This window comes from Eublepharis macularius, chromosome 9 (assembly GCF_028583425.1).
Source record: "Eublepharis macularius isolate TG4126 chromosome 9, MPM_Emac_v1.0, whole genome shotgun sequence".
Lineage (NCBI taxonomy): Eukaryota > Metazoa > Chordata > Lepidosauria > Squamata > Eublepharidae > Eublepharis > Eublepharis macularius.
This window is the reverse complement of record NC_072798.1, coordinates 38,019,864-38,036,304: the sequence shown is the minus strand read 5'-3', so window position 1 is coordinate 38,036,304 and position 16,441 is coordinate 38,019,864. Positions and strand designations below refer to the sequence as shown.

The 16,441-nt window shown below is 43.7% G+C and overlaps 1 protein-coding gene across 1 annotated transcript in view; it reads right to left on the bottom strand.

Moving 5' to 3' along the window:
• SYNGR1 (synaptogyrin 1) overlaps positions 1-3,646 on the bottom strand; it is a 31,916-nt gene extending 28,270 nt beyond the window's left edge. The window contains exon 1 of the mRNA XM_054989453.1: positions 3,313-3,646. Coding sequence (XP_054845428.1) covers positions 3,313-3,414 — 102 coding nt within the window. The 5' untranslated portion in view covers positions 3,415-3,646. The remainder of the gene's footprint in view (positions 1-3,312) is intronic.
• Positions 3,647-16,441: the final 12,795 nt, after the last annotated feature.

Here is a 16,441-nt window from a genome sequence, read left to right as displayed (position 1 = left end):
TGGGGTAAGTAAATAAATAAAAATACATATGCTTCAGGGATCATGGAATACTGAGAACAGCTGAGAGTCAATTAAAGCAGTGGGGAAAGAGAAAATTAGCACCAGAGAACTTAAGAGAAGTAAAAGCCACAGGCCTCTATGACCAAGGACAGTTGAGTTGCCTCAGAGTTATGTCATCTCCATGTGGTCAGTTAGTAAACTACTCTTCTCTCTACTTTCAACCGACACTATCACACACAAGTGCAAGGGTGTCTACAATGCAGACAGTTTCAGGAAGTGGTACTCAGTCTGTGGCTTGCAGAGAGCCACATTCACAATTACCACATCACTATCGTATGGCCTGTGCACCACCCCACAAAACACACATATACGAAGATATAGCTATTTATATTAAATTACCAGAATACCTCTGTGAATGTCTCTCCCCACTACTACTGAACCTTAGCCCTCCCATATGTTATCTGGAGTGAGGGGAAGAAATTCCCTCTCTGCCTTCCCACAAGAAGCACTGCAGGTTGGGTGAGACAGTGAGATTGCCAAGGCCTTGCTCACTTCTTGGGAACAAGCAAGGTGTGCCGCACTGGGGAACAGTGCTCAGAAGAGCAAAAGGTGGTATGTCAACACGTCAAAGAGCCACATGTGGCTCCCGAGCCTCTGAGAATCACTACTTTAAGGTACCAATTCATTTGTTCCTTCTTTGAGGCCTCATAGCTGAAGCAGGGCATAACTCTACCTGCTCGCCATGCAACCTTCACTTTACCGCCGTTACCAGTACTTCTTTCAGTATGGGGGGGAGGAAGCTCCACTATCACTGAGTTCAGAGCAAGCAAAGAAATTCTAAACTACTCTCACAGAAGCGACACCTCCCCTCCTCCCCGATTAACCAAAAACTGGATGTTGCAACACACAGAAATGTTCATCTCTGGTTGTAACCTGCAAAAGAACTAATTCCCAGTACTGTTAAGTTGCCATTTTTAATTAATTCCAAATGCTTTTAATTCAATGGGCAAGTGTTTATTATGCATACTTATTCAGGAGTAAATCCTAATGAACTTAGTGGTACTTACTTCAGAGTAAGCACACATAACATTAGGCTGCAGTCCTTGGGATTAAATCTGAATGGGGTTTATTTCCAAGTAAAGATGCACAGGACTGGGAAGTTACTGCTGTTTGCAAATATCTGAAGAAATATATCCTATCATATATAAACTGGACTTTTTTCCCTTTCAGATTTTCAGATTGCTGAAAAGATCTGAGCTGACAATAACACAGGAAACCCACAAACACCACCTTGTCCACCTGCTCAGATCTTCCTGGGCTCTGGGCTGCAAGTCACTTCCAAGGTCAAGGCACAATAGGCAGCTGGTGCTCAGGGGAAGCAGGAGCACATCCAAGAAAATTTTGGATGCTGGCTATCTTCCTGGAGCTGACAGGTCATCTGCTCTCATAAAGAAAGCCAATAAAGTGGCGTTCTGAAGCAAAACGAAGCACACTGCAGAAACCTTCTCTCTTCTTAGGAAGCCCCTGCAGCAACAGAGTGAAGTCGCACCTTCAAAAGCAGAGAACATTCTGCCCCAGTTTATTAAGGACAGAATATTCATCTAATATGGCCACCATAATATGTGCAGTGCTGCATTGCTGCCTATGCTGTCTGCAGCTTTTCCAATACAGATTTCAATTGCTCATGCAATAAAAGGTTCTTCTAACACGTCATGACTGCAAAGGCAGATATGAGTTGGGAGGATATTACTAGAGTTCTACCCTCTGATGAAGGAACGTTGGTGTGCCGTGCTGGAAAATAAGACGACAAACAGACACTTCTGTTTTCTCATGGACCTGCTAGAATTCCGTCAGGCTCATCCTCACTTCTCCCAATGCCAGTCCCGAAGTCATATTCAGCAGGGGAGGGGCATATTGCTTGCCAAAAAATTGTACAGAGAGACATCGATGGCACTCATGAAATAAGCAAGTCAAGAACAGAAATTTCTACAGGCTTAATCTTATCAATTGTAACAGGCTAAGCAAACAACGCTTGCCCACCAATTCCTCTCTCCTAATTGAATCTCCCCCTATTGAATCCATCTTTTTCGTATCTTGATCAGCTCTGCTGTGCAGCTCCACTTCCTCTCCTCTCCCTGCAAACTCCCCTAGGAGACAAATCCCTCTCCAGCTTCGAGGTTAGCAGCCTACTCTCTTAATCCCAATGACCTTCTTATATGTGCTACAAGCACGCAGGCAGCCATGGCAAGAATGTCACGAGTTAAGTGACCTTCCCCCACTATAGCTATCCCAAAGAAAATACTCGAAAAAGAGGAACCGTTCCCCCTTGCTGACTGATCCAATTAACAGCATCTTTTCCTTAATCATGCACAAGACACACTCTTACATGAAAATTGCTGCCCATTTTGATGGGGTAAATGCATTGAACCGAAAGTGCTGAGGATTTGGAAAGGACAACTGAAAGCAAGGAGAGCTTGCATTTTACCCAACCTGTCCCTCATTTCCTTAACCCCGATCCTGCCTAAACTAAAAACAAAACAAAAAGGTTAGGTTACAAAAGTGGTGATGATGCAGAATCACATTGCAATTCCAACTTTCTTCCCACATTACAACTCATCACGTTTAGATTAAAACAACAGGTTTAGCCATTCTCTTTAAAAACCCTGTCCATGATTCTGGAGAGTTGACAGTACAGAATGGAAAACTGTTCCTTGGTCACAATGCTATTTTGCACCCTCTTCGAATCCTCAGCTGGCTTCCTCCATTGCAGCCCCTTCCCCCACCCCTCAGTAAACACAACCCAGCCCTGGTTTATAAACATTGCCGCTACTGCGGGCTAGAGACCGTATCACACAACCGGCAGAAAGCCGAGAAGGGACAAGCAATCCGAGCCGGGGGTTCCAGAAGGGGCACCACCTCGCTTCCATTTTGGAGGTCACTTTGGGCAGGCACTGAGCGCCCTCTTTGCCACCGCGCATATGGCACCTTCCCCCCCTCCCTCCACCACCTGAAGGGGGAACTGCCCGCTCCCCGTTAAGTAAGAAGCAAGAAATTGGCCCTAAAGCGGCCCGCGAAGGCCCGGCTTTCCTAGCCCTTCTCCCGCACCCTCCTCCTCCTCCTCCTCCCAGTCTTAGCCAACGTCAGGTCTCGCTCGCCTGGGCTCACCCATGCAACAGCCAACCCCTTGGCCAAATCAATGCACTTTCTCATCCAACACGATAGAAAACCGGGCTTCGGCACGCAGTACCCCCTCCCCCCTTGACTTGCCATCACGAGGCAGCCCTGAAGCAGTCAGAGACGCGTCCTCCTTACCCAAGAAACCATCCGGAGAATGGTGTGAGGTTGCCGGATGAAGGTCTGCGGGTCGAAGGCGCCCCCGGCTTTGCCGGCTCCGTACGCGGCGCCGGCTTCCATCCTCGGAGGAGCTCCGTGGCCAGCCCCGGCGCCGAGCTCTCGTCTTCTCGCTGCTCGCAAGTTTCTTGCAGCAAGGGGTGTGTGTGTGGGGGGGGGGGGGGTCGTGTGTTCCCGACGGGCTAGCGGGGCATGGCAGCTCTACCTCCGCCTCAGGTCTTGCTTACCGTCGAAGGAGGAGAGGAAGAAAAGCACGAGCCAAGCCAGAGCGGCAGCTCCAAACTCGGTTCAACCAGGCGCGCTCCCGCTTCTCAGCAGTTGAGAGACGGGCGCGCATAACAGAGTAGGCCGGAGAGCGCGCGCTGCGTGCGCGCGCGTCCAGCCCCGGCGACTTGCAAGAGGCGGGGGAGGCACTGCAGAGGTGTGGGAGCGGCTCCTGGAGGGTCGGAGAGGGGGCTTACTTTAGTCTTTGCTTGCCTTTTTCCTGGAGGGACATTTGGACAAAAATAATGGCTGCTTCAAGTGCCATTGAACTGAACAAATTATGAGACTTGTGTGAACAAACTCAGCTGTCATTTACCTTGCCAGTTAGACAAAAGGCTGGCTACGGAAGCCCTTTAAAGCACGGTAAAGTAAACTTAAAGACATAAACGTATGACATTTGCTAGGTCCCACCGTTCGGCTTTCACCATAATAAACAGGAACAGGAGAGAGGCCAGTTTTAGTGGCTTTTTAAAATGCATTTGATGAGCTGTGCCTTTTGTATTATTTAGCTTGCAGCTGATTTTCGCTTTTATTTTCAGGCCCAACTTTTCTGCATCTCAAAGCAGCTTCTCTAATTGCGACATCTTTAGTTGCCTTTTTGTTTCCCATTTCCTTGTGTTATCAGTCAGAGATAAAGAGAAGATTAATAGTGACTAGACTTACCATTCCACTGCCACTACTCAGCTGGCCAAGGGGGGAGGGCTATGGGGAGAACATCGGCAGCCTCTTGACATGCTGATGTCACTCCCCGTGTGCTCAGAAGGCGTATTGCTAGGGGACATTCTTGTATTTGGTCAAAACTTTATGGTACAGCATCTCCTCTTGAGTCCACATGGAATATATTACTTTCATTAATATCAGCTTCACTGCTTCCTAATTAGTTTCTGGGTGCACTTCTAAGTGCTGGTTTTGACCTTTAAAGCCCTGAATGATACAGAATCAAGATACCTCAGGAGCCAGTTCCTCCAGTTATGAACACACCTGTTCACCTGATAATCTCTTGAGATCCTGTTGTGCCCCCCAAACTGTCTGATATATGGTAGGAGGTTACATAAGTTATGGTCTTTTTCAGTGTTGGAACTTGGCACCCACATTATGGCACTCCCTTATTTATTTAGATATTTATACTCTGCTTTTCTCTCTAATGGGGACCTAAAGCAGCTTACAAGTACCCTGTGAGGTAGAGTGGCTGAGATAAACTGACCGGCCCAAGGTTACCCAGTGAGCTTAGATGGCAGATCCTAGTCCACCAGTCTAACCTCTACATCACACTGGCTCTCACTACCTTGCAGAGGAGATTCTCTTAATTTACTAAGTAACAGCATTTGTTTGCCAGGTTAAGACGCTCCTGTCTCAGAAGGCATTTGTAATAATAAATGGTTTAGGACACACTGCTGTTCTTTTGTACATTGATCACTGATCAGTAATTATGTTTTAAAGCTGTGTGGCAAAATCCCTCAGCCTGATATTTCAATTATTTTGATTATTCTCTGTCCATCTACAAGGGACACAAATGCAGATTAGTAGCTGGCAGAAAGGAGGGAATTGAAGAAGGAGAGTCATCAAGCTTCCAGCACAGAGCATTCAAGCTCTTGGTTATGCTAATGAATCTGCCAGGACACACCCAAAATGGACGGAGACCACTAACAGCCAAAGGTAATGAAGGCTAGAAGGTAAACTCCTCCTAGGGTGCAAGAAGATCCAAATGTCCTCTAGGTGTGATGGACTCCCCAAGGTAGACTATGAATTCTTAGGACACAAGAAAGAAGCTCTTCCTTCCATTTTGGGACAGTCCAAAGGACTAAACTTTTACCTAGGGACTCTTATCTCGTCCATGTGGCAAGGGGCAACAGAGAGAAGACCCAACAATGAGAATTATGGTAATGCTGAACTTCAGACTACTGTTATTTCAAGTAAAGCTGGCCTGTCGTATATACACATAACTGAGGTAAGAACCAAGGGTAGGTAGAGAAAGGTGACCATGTGCTTTCACCTTTTCTTTGTTCCCTTGCTCAGCATGAAATGCCTGAACTGACCATGTGTAATCTTTTTACCCATTTATTCCTTATATTTTAAAAACTCTTAAGTTGGATCTCTATTAAAAACTCCATTGGGGGTAATGAATGGATACATTTGGTTTGTGCATCCCTGGTGAGCAAGGGAAAGGGGCAGTATCACCAAGCAGAGACTTGGGATGGCCACAGGGTTTTTCTGATTTCCCAGGGGCCAATGCAAAGGAAAAGGAAGGGCTTGCAAGTCTGTTCTTCACAAGCTGATTTGTGAATCCTGCAGAATGGAAAGGTGGAGTATAAATATTTTAAGTAAATAAAGGTGTCCATTACAGTAGCTCGGAGCTTGACTCTGCTTCTTTTCAGCAGCATTGGTTGCACTTTCACAGATTTTGTTTCATGTGTCATCAGGTACTTGCTTAAGATCTGCAAACCCCCTGAAAAGCAGTTTCTGGTAATGGTCATGCAGCATTAACAATAAACATGCTTATCTCACACAACTAGAGGTAAATAAAAGAATTTTGATATCCTTGAAAATGCATTGTTCATACAAGCTGTTACTTTAGTTGAAGCAAAAGGGGAACTCTTTAAATTTCCAACATACCCTGATCTAGTTTAGAACCAGCCTTTTAAAAAATGGATGAAATAAATAAATGCCTAAAAAGAAACATGGGAATTTCAAAGCTTTGGAGGTGTAACTGAAAGTACTTTTTAACATATCTTTATTTTCTAAAAAACGACTCTCAGAGGCCAATTTTGATCTCACAACATGATGGCATATTACTGAACATACTTTAAGGATTTCTTACATACTTGTAGATGACAAGAAATGTTGTGGGAGCATTTAAATACTCAACAAAGTACCTTAAGGAAACTATGACCCTGACACATGGGGAAATACAGAAATGGCAAACTAAATTGTTCAACTACATCTGGGAACACAAAAGGCCCAGAATCAACCAAGAAACCATGCTCAGAACACCGAGGAAAGGAGGCCTAGCCATCCCCTCTTTAAAGGGATACTACATAGCATCTCATCTAGCTAATTTAGTAACCCTGCTATCTTTTCAGGAGCAAGTCCAATGGGTCATGATAGAAAGCTCATATTATAGGCCTAGGAATATCAGAGACGTTATTTGGAATGCTCCTAGTGAAAGGAGTTCCCTTGCCGCACATAATGTGCTCTGTTCTACTACTCTAAAAGTATGGGATACCGAGAGAAAATGGCTTCTGCCTAAATTCTCTCCAGTAATGTCTTTTTTGGGGGCAAAGTTGGTTTCATCCTGCTTCACAGCCCCAGGAATATGACTTATGGAGGAAATTAACCAAATGTAGATTAAAGGACGTCATAAAAAATGGGCTTATAATAGAAAAGTTAACTCTAGAAGCAGGTCATAACATCAGACTCCCATGGTTCCAGTACCCTCAAGTGCAACACCTAGCACATCGCAAGGAGGTCAAAGAGGCATTTAGCAGAAACCTCACAGACTTTGAGTCCCTTCTTAACCGGGACTGCTTACAGAGGAAAGGTGTTATATCCAGAATGTACCAGCTAGTCTCAGGCAGAAAGGAGGATTCACCACTCAGATATCAGTTGCTTTGGGACAAGGACTGTGGCCTTAAACTATCTGAGGCTCAATGGGTGGAAATATGGAAGGCTAAACCACTTAACTCTAGAGCAGTCACATTACACACACACACTGTTTCAAAATCCTGGCCAGGTGGTATATGTTCCCCAGCCAACTACATAAAATGAAGCAAAGCTATAGCCCACTGTGCTGGAAGAAATGTGGTCAGTTGGGAAGCTATATACATTGCTGGTGGACCTGCCCGGCTATCCAAATATTTTGGGGGAAGGTCCTTCTCCATGTTGAGAGAATTGTTGGTTACACTATCCCTATGCAGCCAGAATTAATTCTGTTGGGGCTTTGGGAGGATGATGGCATCCCAAAGCTTAGAAAAGACTTAACCATGTACCTCTTGGCAGTTGCCAAATTAGTCATAGCCTCTCCGTGGAGAAGTGCTTCCCTGCCCCCAGTATCTATGTGGTTCAATAAATTGTGGGAAATTTTCCTAATGGAAAAGCTGACTGACCACCTTGGCTCTCTAGATAACCCAAACTTTCAATCTACTTTTACCACCCTATGGCTTCCCTATCTTACCTATGTGCTACGGTCAGACCAAACCCATATTTCAGATCGTATGCTAATTACAGTCTTGTCCACTTTATGAGCTGAATCCATGTTCTATAGGTGGTTAACTGACATTCTTCAATTAACGTGGAATTTTACGGCTCTCTGGAGTTTAACTTTGCATCTGCAGTGTTGTTTTTCTCATGCTATAGTTGTATCTGTAAACCTGTTGTTGTTGATGATGTTGTTTTTTCTCTTTAAAAAAAATGAAAATTGAAAAATGAAGTTTATTTTAAAAAAAGGAAACTATGACACAGTTATGAAGCTGAAGCTTTGCGGATGGTGGTATGCTCACACATAAGTACTGGCCTTGTAACTCTGATCAGCTTTGTTTAGATTGCCATGGGGACCTACTGATGTCCATTATGAATTATTAGGAGATACCTAGTGAATTTTGAGAGATTAGTTGTATCAGACGAGAAGTATTTATACAAAAGAAAAGATGCTGCCCATATGGTGTGTTTGTGACAGTAGTTAGTTACCTCTTTTTGATAATATGTGCCACTGAGGAAGGCTTATTGCCAAAATACGTTTGGCTTTTTCATTATATATATATTGTGCAGTTTGGGTTCTTTTATGGTCTACATTTTTGCATATTTTGTGTATATGTTGCACAATTTGTAAGTGCTGCAATTATATGTATTTTTCCTTTGCAGCATTTTGTATTATTTTTGTACTTAACACTTATAAGCTGAGCCTCCAGAGTGTACATAGACTCTCTTGGTCATAGAGGGGTATTTTATGAATTATTAAATACATTTGTCCATTTTTATATTACTATTTTTCTATTTTGTTGGTTTTTTTCCTTTTTCTCAACTCTCTGGGTTACCTAAACAATCTGTCTTTTCTGGTCCCACGCCCATTCCCTTCTTTAAAGCCTTGGACATACCAAAATCAGCAACACTGTTTTGCAGAAATAGGTGCTGGTAATATTACAACATTTGGAGAAAAGCCAATCTGCTTGTTTTAAAATCTACTCACTGTGTGTTCTGTAAATACAAAACTGCCTCTGTAGAACAATGTTGCAAGAGAGGTAATCTCTGGTCTGTTCTGTTCTGAAGATTAAAATGAGTTTCAGAGAGACTGCTTGAGCAAGTTCCATACTTGCAGCAAGATTAATGCCTCCAGATTACACTTTGGCTTGTTTTCAATTAAATACCATTTAGCATTCGTTGAGGAGCTGTGTTGTACTCACAATTCCATAAGTGTGAGAAAACAGAAATCCCATTACCCCTGCAAAAGTATGGTTACCTTTCCTTATTCCTGTGGTTTTGATAATAGTGCTGCAGAAACAGCAAAATTAGGTAATATGAATTCCTATTACTTACTCCCAGGTCAGGAGAAGTTTTGCCTTCTACATTTCTGTATGTTGAGCTGCTGAGCAGAGTCAGCAGATAAGTTGTTTTGACACTGCCATGTGATTTTAATTTTGGAGGCTTTGGATCAAATCTGGTTCCCTAAAAAAATATAGTATTTAATTAAATCAAGATAAGTTCTCCCCACCCCCCACCCCAGTTATACCAGTAAAAAAAAGGGTGCTGTCATAAATTTGATTACACATTACTGTTATGTTCAATCATAAACATCTTTTTGTGTACTATGTTCTTTTGGGGGTGGGGGTGGGGGGAGGTCATCTTACATTCAGGATTGTCTTCCTTTTTGAGTAAATACAGTATTAGCTGCCAAATATAGTAGCTGACCTGAGAGATCTCTGGACAGAACTGTAGCAACGGAATTTATCAGGAAATTAGAAGGACACCATCTCCTCCTCAAAATGGCTTTTCTCATATACCTAGTTACTGATTGCAGCTGCATATATGCTCCTCTAGGCACTACCTGTTTGGTTTTCTGGCAAATAATTAAGGTACTAATTAATTATGAATCAACTGAGATTTTATTAGGTCTGCATAATTTGCATGAGCTTAGAATTTAATTAGCACAGATTTGCTGCTAAGCTCAGCTTTATGGCAATTTACTATAAAGAACGTTTCTTTGGAAGCTATCATGCAAACTGACCAAATGAAAGGGAAAATCACTTTAAAATAAAAATAAGATTAGTTCTAAGATCAAATGAAAAGTGATGTGCTATCTTTCCAAAATGAGAGGGGAAATTAGATAAAGTGTTTACCATCCAAATTTGGAGTATTAGCAGTATGATTTTTGGTTGTTAGAGTTCCAATGTTCTTGTTCCAGTTCCAGCTATGGCGGCTTTTTAGACTGAGCAAGTAATTCTTGGGATTGAGCACTATGGATGTTTTGGTACAGGATAGACAGAGCTAAGTCACAAAGGTAAAGACTAGGCTTGCCAATTTCCAGGTGAAGGCTGGGGTCCTTCTGTATCTACAACTGATCTCCAGACTACAGAGATCAGTTCCCCTAGAACAAATGCTAGCTGCAGAGGGTAGACTCCATGGCATCCCATCCCATCTGAACTCCCTCCTGAAGCGCTGTTCACAAATCTCCAGGAATTCTCCACCCCAGAGTTGCCAACCCTAAATCAAGTTCCTGCTGAGCTTCCTCCCCTTCCCAGGTGCCACTTCCATATCTCCAGGAACATTCACAACTGGACCTGGAAACCATAATAAAAACCTGGAGTGGAACTACTTGATATCATAAGTGATTGAGCATTCGATTCGGTTTCGTTTTCTCAGCCATGCCGGACGCTCCTCTCGGCTGGTCCGGGAGGAAACGACCGGGCACCCTGACCGGGCGGCTGATCCGCAAGGATTAGCCCCCAGGACTCCCAGGGAGGGAGCCAGGGTCCGGGACGCGGCGGGAAGAACTCCCCGAAATCAATGCGGGGGGGGAATTGCCCGTTTGTCCCTATGGAGGCCGGCAGATGTGCGTGGCGCCTCGAGTGCCGCTGGGCAATGAGAAACGGCAAGTAAAAGAAACAGGCGGAAGCCTGTAAACAAGCGAATCCCTTCTGTTTTACAAGCGTTTGTGAAGGAGAGGTTGATCTGAAGAAGACTCGCTCTTCCCCTTCGTTGAGTTCCAGAATTTTGTTTCCCCCCCCCAAAATGGCAGCAAAGAAGCAAAGTCCCGCTCTCGGTAAGTCAATCTCGGCTACTTTGAAGGGGGAGTCGCTCGAAGAGTTGGTGCGCAGGGCGGTGGTGGAAGCCATAAAACCCTTTGTTGACAAGCTGAACGAAACTGATCAAAGGGTGGGCTTAATTGAAAGCGAGGTGAAAACCATTAAGGCAGCAGCGGGGGGGGCAGAAAAGTCTGCTCTGGAAAGTGTGTCACTTGTGAAGGCTACAAAAAAGGAGCTGAAGTTGGTGGAGAACCAGCTGATCGGGCTACAGGTGGAACGAACGCAGACAATTTTGCGTCTCCAAAACGTGAAAGAGGAGGAAAATGAGGATCTGTGGGATTTGGTCTCGGAACTACTGGCGACACCCGCGAGGACGACTAAAGAAGAGGTTAAAAGCGCCATTTTGGAGGTCCGTCGGGCTTCTTCAAAATATGCAACAAAGCGACAGTTGCCTCGTGAGATCATTATTGACTTTTCATCTAAAAAGATTCAGGACACCATCCTATATAACTCATACAATGCGGATTTGGACTTTATGGGTTTGAAAGTCAAGATTTTGAAGGACGATCCATTTCTAGTCCGGAAACGGCGTTTTAAATATAAAAAGTTTGCAGCTCTTCTGAGGGACCATGGAATAAAGTACAAATGGTTATTCCCGGAAGGAATATGGTTCAGATATAAAGATCAGGCCTATAAGATATTATCAGAAGATCAACTAAAGGATTTTGAGAATAAAAACCCAGAACTCTGCTGCACCAAGAACGAAGAAAAGGAGGAGCCGGAGGGGGGGGAGGAGGAGGAGAGCATCGCAACAGCAGTTGCACAGAGAGAACTGCGTCCGGGACCTAGAAGGGGGAGGAAAGTTTAATCAGAATTTGAAATGTTTATTCTCTGTATGATTAACCACTCCATCATTATTCTATGGAGCTATTTTTGTATTATGACAGTATGAAGGGAAACATTGAAGTGTAGTGTTTAGTGTTTGTAGTTCATTCCCCCCCCCTTTTCTTTTTCCACCCCCCCTTTGTCCCTTCCCTCTCCCCTTTCCTTGTGATAGTCTGGTGTAGTGTTTTGTAGTTATGAAAATAAAAAAATTAAAAAAAAAGAAAAAAAAATAAGTGATTGAGCATTCATTGGATCAAGTTCATAACATTAACACAGTATTGTAAAATAGCAGATCTGTTGTAAGAGATGGGCAGCCTTGGGGCCAAACTACACAATACCACATTCCATGGGGATCTGGTGCCATTTTAGACCTTGGTTTTTAACTTTTCAAAATGTCACGGGGATGGGGCACTATCCTGCTGGGCACCATGATGGAAAGGCATGAGGAATCCTCCCCTGGATGTTGTGCTCTGCCTGGTTTCCCCTCCCCAGCCACCGCACACACATCAAAGGGCTTTGGGAGGAGACCTGTTTTTAAAAATTGGGAACTGCCAGATCACTATAACATTATAACAATCCGTTAACACTATGCTGGTCTATTTAGAAGTAAGTCCCATGTTACTCAATAGGACTTATTCCCAGGAAAGTATCCTTAGGATTGTAGCCTTTGCTACCAAGATGCTTGCACATCATCAAATCCAGATGGCCTGAAGAAAGTGCAACTCACCTTCAACATGATCTTCTGTGCCTGTGAAATAAGTAGTGGGGTTGTATAAGAAAATATCAGAAGCTAGTAAGAGGAATTCTAGGCAAGGATTAAAAAATTTTATCATATCACATTCAGAAGCAATCTCTCAATGGTAATGGTCGCTTGGTAATCATTACGGTAGCTGTGTTATAATGCCATCCTTAGCAGAGTTATACCATTCTACGTCCACTGATTTAAGATGACTTGGAGGGATCTAACTCAGCTCAGGATGGTGCTGTATGGCTGCAGTCCTAAGGAGACTTTCCTGGGACTAATCCCCATTGAATAACATGGGACTTACTTCCAAAGCAGCCTGAATAGCCCAGCTTAGCCCTGTCTCAACAGAGCTAAGCAGGGTCAGCCATGGTCAGTGTTTGAACCACCAAGCAAGACTGGGGTTGCTAGGTGGAGGAAGGCAATGGCAAAACTCTGCATCCCTTTCAGCTTGTGCAGGAGACACATCTCTGCCAGCCTATTCCACAAGCCAGCCCATGCTGCCCTGGAAGTAGTACATGATGCAATCTCATCTTCTTGGTGTGCAACCTTCATTTCTGCTTCTGCCTCCCAACCTCACTACCATGTCATTCATTGTCCTTCCTGTCTGGTCTGTGATGAAACTGTCACGGCTGAGCCTTGTCGATTTCATCATTGTCCTTTCGGGTTTTTAAAAATTATTATGTGCACCAGCACACTGGTGTGCATACTATTTTTTGAAAGGAAAAAACTCCTCCAGTTAAGACCTTTCCCAGACTCTGTCAGTTTCATCAACAAGGGAAGAACAAAGGAAAGGGCCCTTTTGAACACTTCCATGGTCATGAGAATGGGAAAGGAGGAATAATTGGGTTAAAGTGTGACTGAAAAGTCACTTCTGGACAGGAAGGGGAGAGTAAAAATTTGGGAGGGGGGCTGTTCTCAAATATTTACAACTCATTCCACCCTATCCCCGTCATGCTCTGCTTCTTTCCTTCCCTCACTGGCTTCCATTTCCTAGCACATCTTTTCTCTCCATAGTCTTCCCCCATCCTATTCCTGACACTCCCTTCCTCTCCCGATAGCAGCAATGCAATGTTGGGCCACAGCAACCCAAAATCCCAACTAACCCCCCCCCCCATCTACACAGGTACAGACATAATTTTTTACTTGGGGAGGTTAACCCCCCTTTTTACTTTATGCATTATACTCTGGTCCCAATGTGGCTCTGATGTGCAGATTTTTTAAAATATCTATACAGGGTAGATAGATGCTAGAGAGAGGAAAGTGTCACCCTACCATCATTTTTCCAGTCAAAACTAATCCCTAAAAAACTGTTGTTAACTTTTCAGAGTAGGGGGGTGGGGGTGGAATTCAGCTTTCCCCACACAGGGCTAACAGCAGCTTCAGTGTGTTTTTGATTTAAATTAAGGAAATTGTGCATATGCTGGGAAAGGAACACCTCCCAGCTCCCGTAAGTGCCACTGCTCCAATCAAAATCAGTCCCAATACCCTGGCTGCCTTAAAATGCAAATGAAAATGCCAGAAGATTCCGTATAGCCCTCCTGTGTGATGTGCAGTTCATTCCTGTGCCCCATCTAATCAACACTATCTGATTTCTCAGACAATACTCCACATTTGGAAAGTTACAAAACAGGAACACACCACATGCATTTCAGGCCCTGGAAGATCCTTTACTTTCATCACTTCCAATATTATCATTTGTCATCAAAGTCAGAGAGGGATTCTTCTGGACAAGGCCACCCTTAGTAGTTCAAACCAGACTGGTGGTGCTAAGACAAGATGGTTTTTCCTAAATTAGAAACTCACATCTAAGAAGTTGTACATCCTGTCTCTTTATTTGACCATCTTCATGATGATGGAAAGCACAGAAAGGTAGAAAGCAATGAAGACCATACAGGCCTTCTTCATCTGCTTCACAGCTGGGTCTGTCCCATGTATTGAAAATGCATTCTTCATTCTGGTGTTGTTCTGGAATCTCACATGCAGCGGGGTAGCCGTGACCTCTAAACCATACTTGCCTGGTCCCCTGACAATGTGCTCAGTGGCCACGACAAACTTAAGCATGGCAATGGAATGGGGCATGTCTTTGAGGTTGCAAGGTGCAGAGCCCTTGAAACGGTTACACAATGGGACACGAGTAAACGGGAGGCTACAGGTGATGTTGTCTAAGATGTTTTCTTTGTAAGCAGGATAATGTGTGGGTCTGATGCTTTTTAAAAATTGGATCACTTCGTATTTCACTGCCATTGCTGACTGAAGAAACGTCTCCTGCACCGCATCTAGGAATCCTAGGAAGAGAGCAACAGCTATTTGCTGCATGAGCGGCCGCAATGCTGTCTTGTAGCTTTCACTGTTGTGCTGGAGAAAGAAGTCCAGGGGGTAGTGGGACAGGTGCATCTTAGATGAAGCAGCTGGCAGGGATGGTTGTTTCAGGAACTTCAGAGTCCATCTGGTGGCACAACATATCAAGACATTGGCCAAATAAAAGCAGCAGCTCTGGACAGCCAACTGGGATTGCCAGATGATTTGGACCACTGGAAGCAGTAGTTCCCTCCCAAGTTTCCTAAAGAGAACCAAAAGCATTGCACTTGACATTTTTAGGCTGCAGTGCCAAAGGATGAAAATCCCAGCCAAATGGACAGTGACCCAATAGAAGATCAGCTTTGCTATGGTGCTAAAGGGATGCAGCAGTTTCCTGTAGATTTTCACACAAAGAGAATACATCAAGAAGAAGAGTGCTATCAGGTGGGCCTGGGGCAGCCGCCGTGTCCATTTTGCTCTCAGCATCATAGTCAGCTTTCTAGATGGCTGAGAAATTACAGGATCTTCCTTGTTAGTGTTGATGTAAAGCTACGCTTATCCTCCCATGAATATCTTGATTTCTTGTCTGGCCCCAGCTTCAGTGTTGAACACTTCTCCTCAGAGGACTGAATGATATCATCATAGTTGATTGCATCAGAAAGAGGACTAAATTGTCATGTTGAGGCAGGATGACCACATTTGGTTCCAGGCTTTCATGAATACCAGCCACTCACTCACTCACTCTGGGCACAATTTTAATTCTATTCCTAATCACAGAGGATGAGAAGCCAGAAGAAGAGAAGGTGTGGCTGAGGGTGAAGGGGAAATGCTAGGCAATGGGACAGGTCAGTGCAGGACAAGGGTTACTGTGACACCTAGCGTTGCTATAAATTAACAAGTGCCAGGTTACATACTGTGTTCCATCAAACTCTTATCTGAATATATGTATTGTTTTGTTGTTGATGTAACCTAGTTTCTGGCTATGGAAGTTACTATCAGTTTGCACAATTTAATTTGCTTTGATACTTCAGATACATTAACATGAAGATGCTTGTGCTGATTTATTCAAATACTGTTTGTTATCAACAAACATACTCTATGCAGCATTTGCTAAAAGGTACTGCCATTATTTACTGCACAACCATGTAAAAGTTACTTACAGAATCAGCTTCACAGTCTTTCAAACACTTTTTTCTCCTACACGATTTTCCAGTTGAGACTATTATGGACATCACATATTTTATAAAAGCAAACTCATCTAAAAGACATATATTCCACTTGCATCGCTGCCAAGATGTGACAGTTGCAGTGAGGAATGATTTCAGAGTTAATAGTGGAGGCATTCTTACAGTGCAGATCAGCTGTGGGAAAGTGCTGGTGTTTGAATGTGAGAACAATAATCATGTTTTGCCTAGAGGTTTATAAAACTCAGTTTAGAACATATGCTTTTTTGAAATGATTAGACAAATTCATTGGGAGCTATGAAGTTTAAAAGCCTTGGACCTGTGGATTTCAGATAATTTACATAGTTTATTCTGGTTGTCGTCGTCGTCATCATCATCATCATCATCATCATCATCATATTTTGAAAAAAATTGAGAAGCTAGACATCAAGAGAGATGAAGAGTATGGGCAAGTGAGGTAGAAGTTTGTGGGTGCAAGG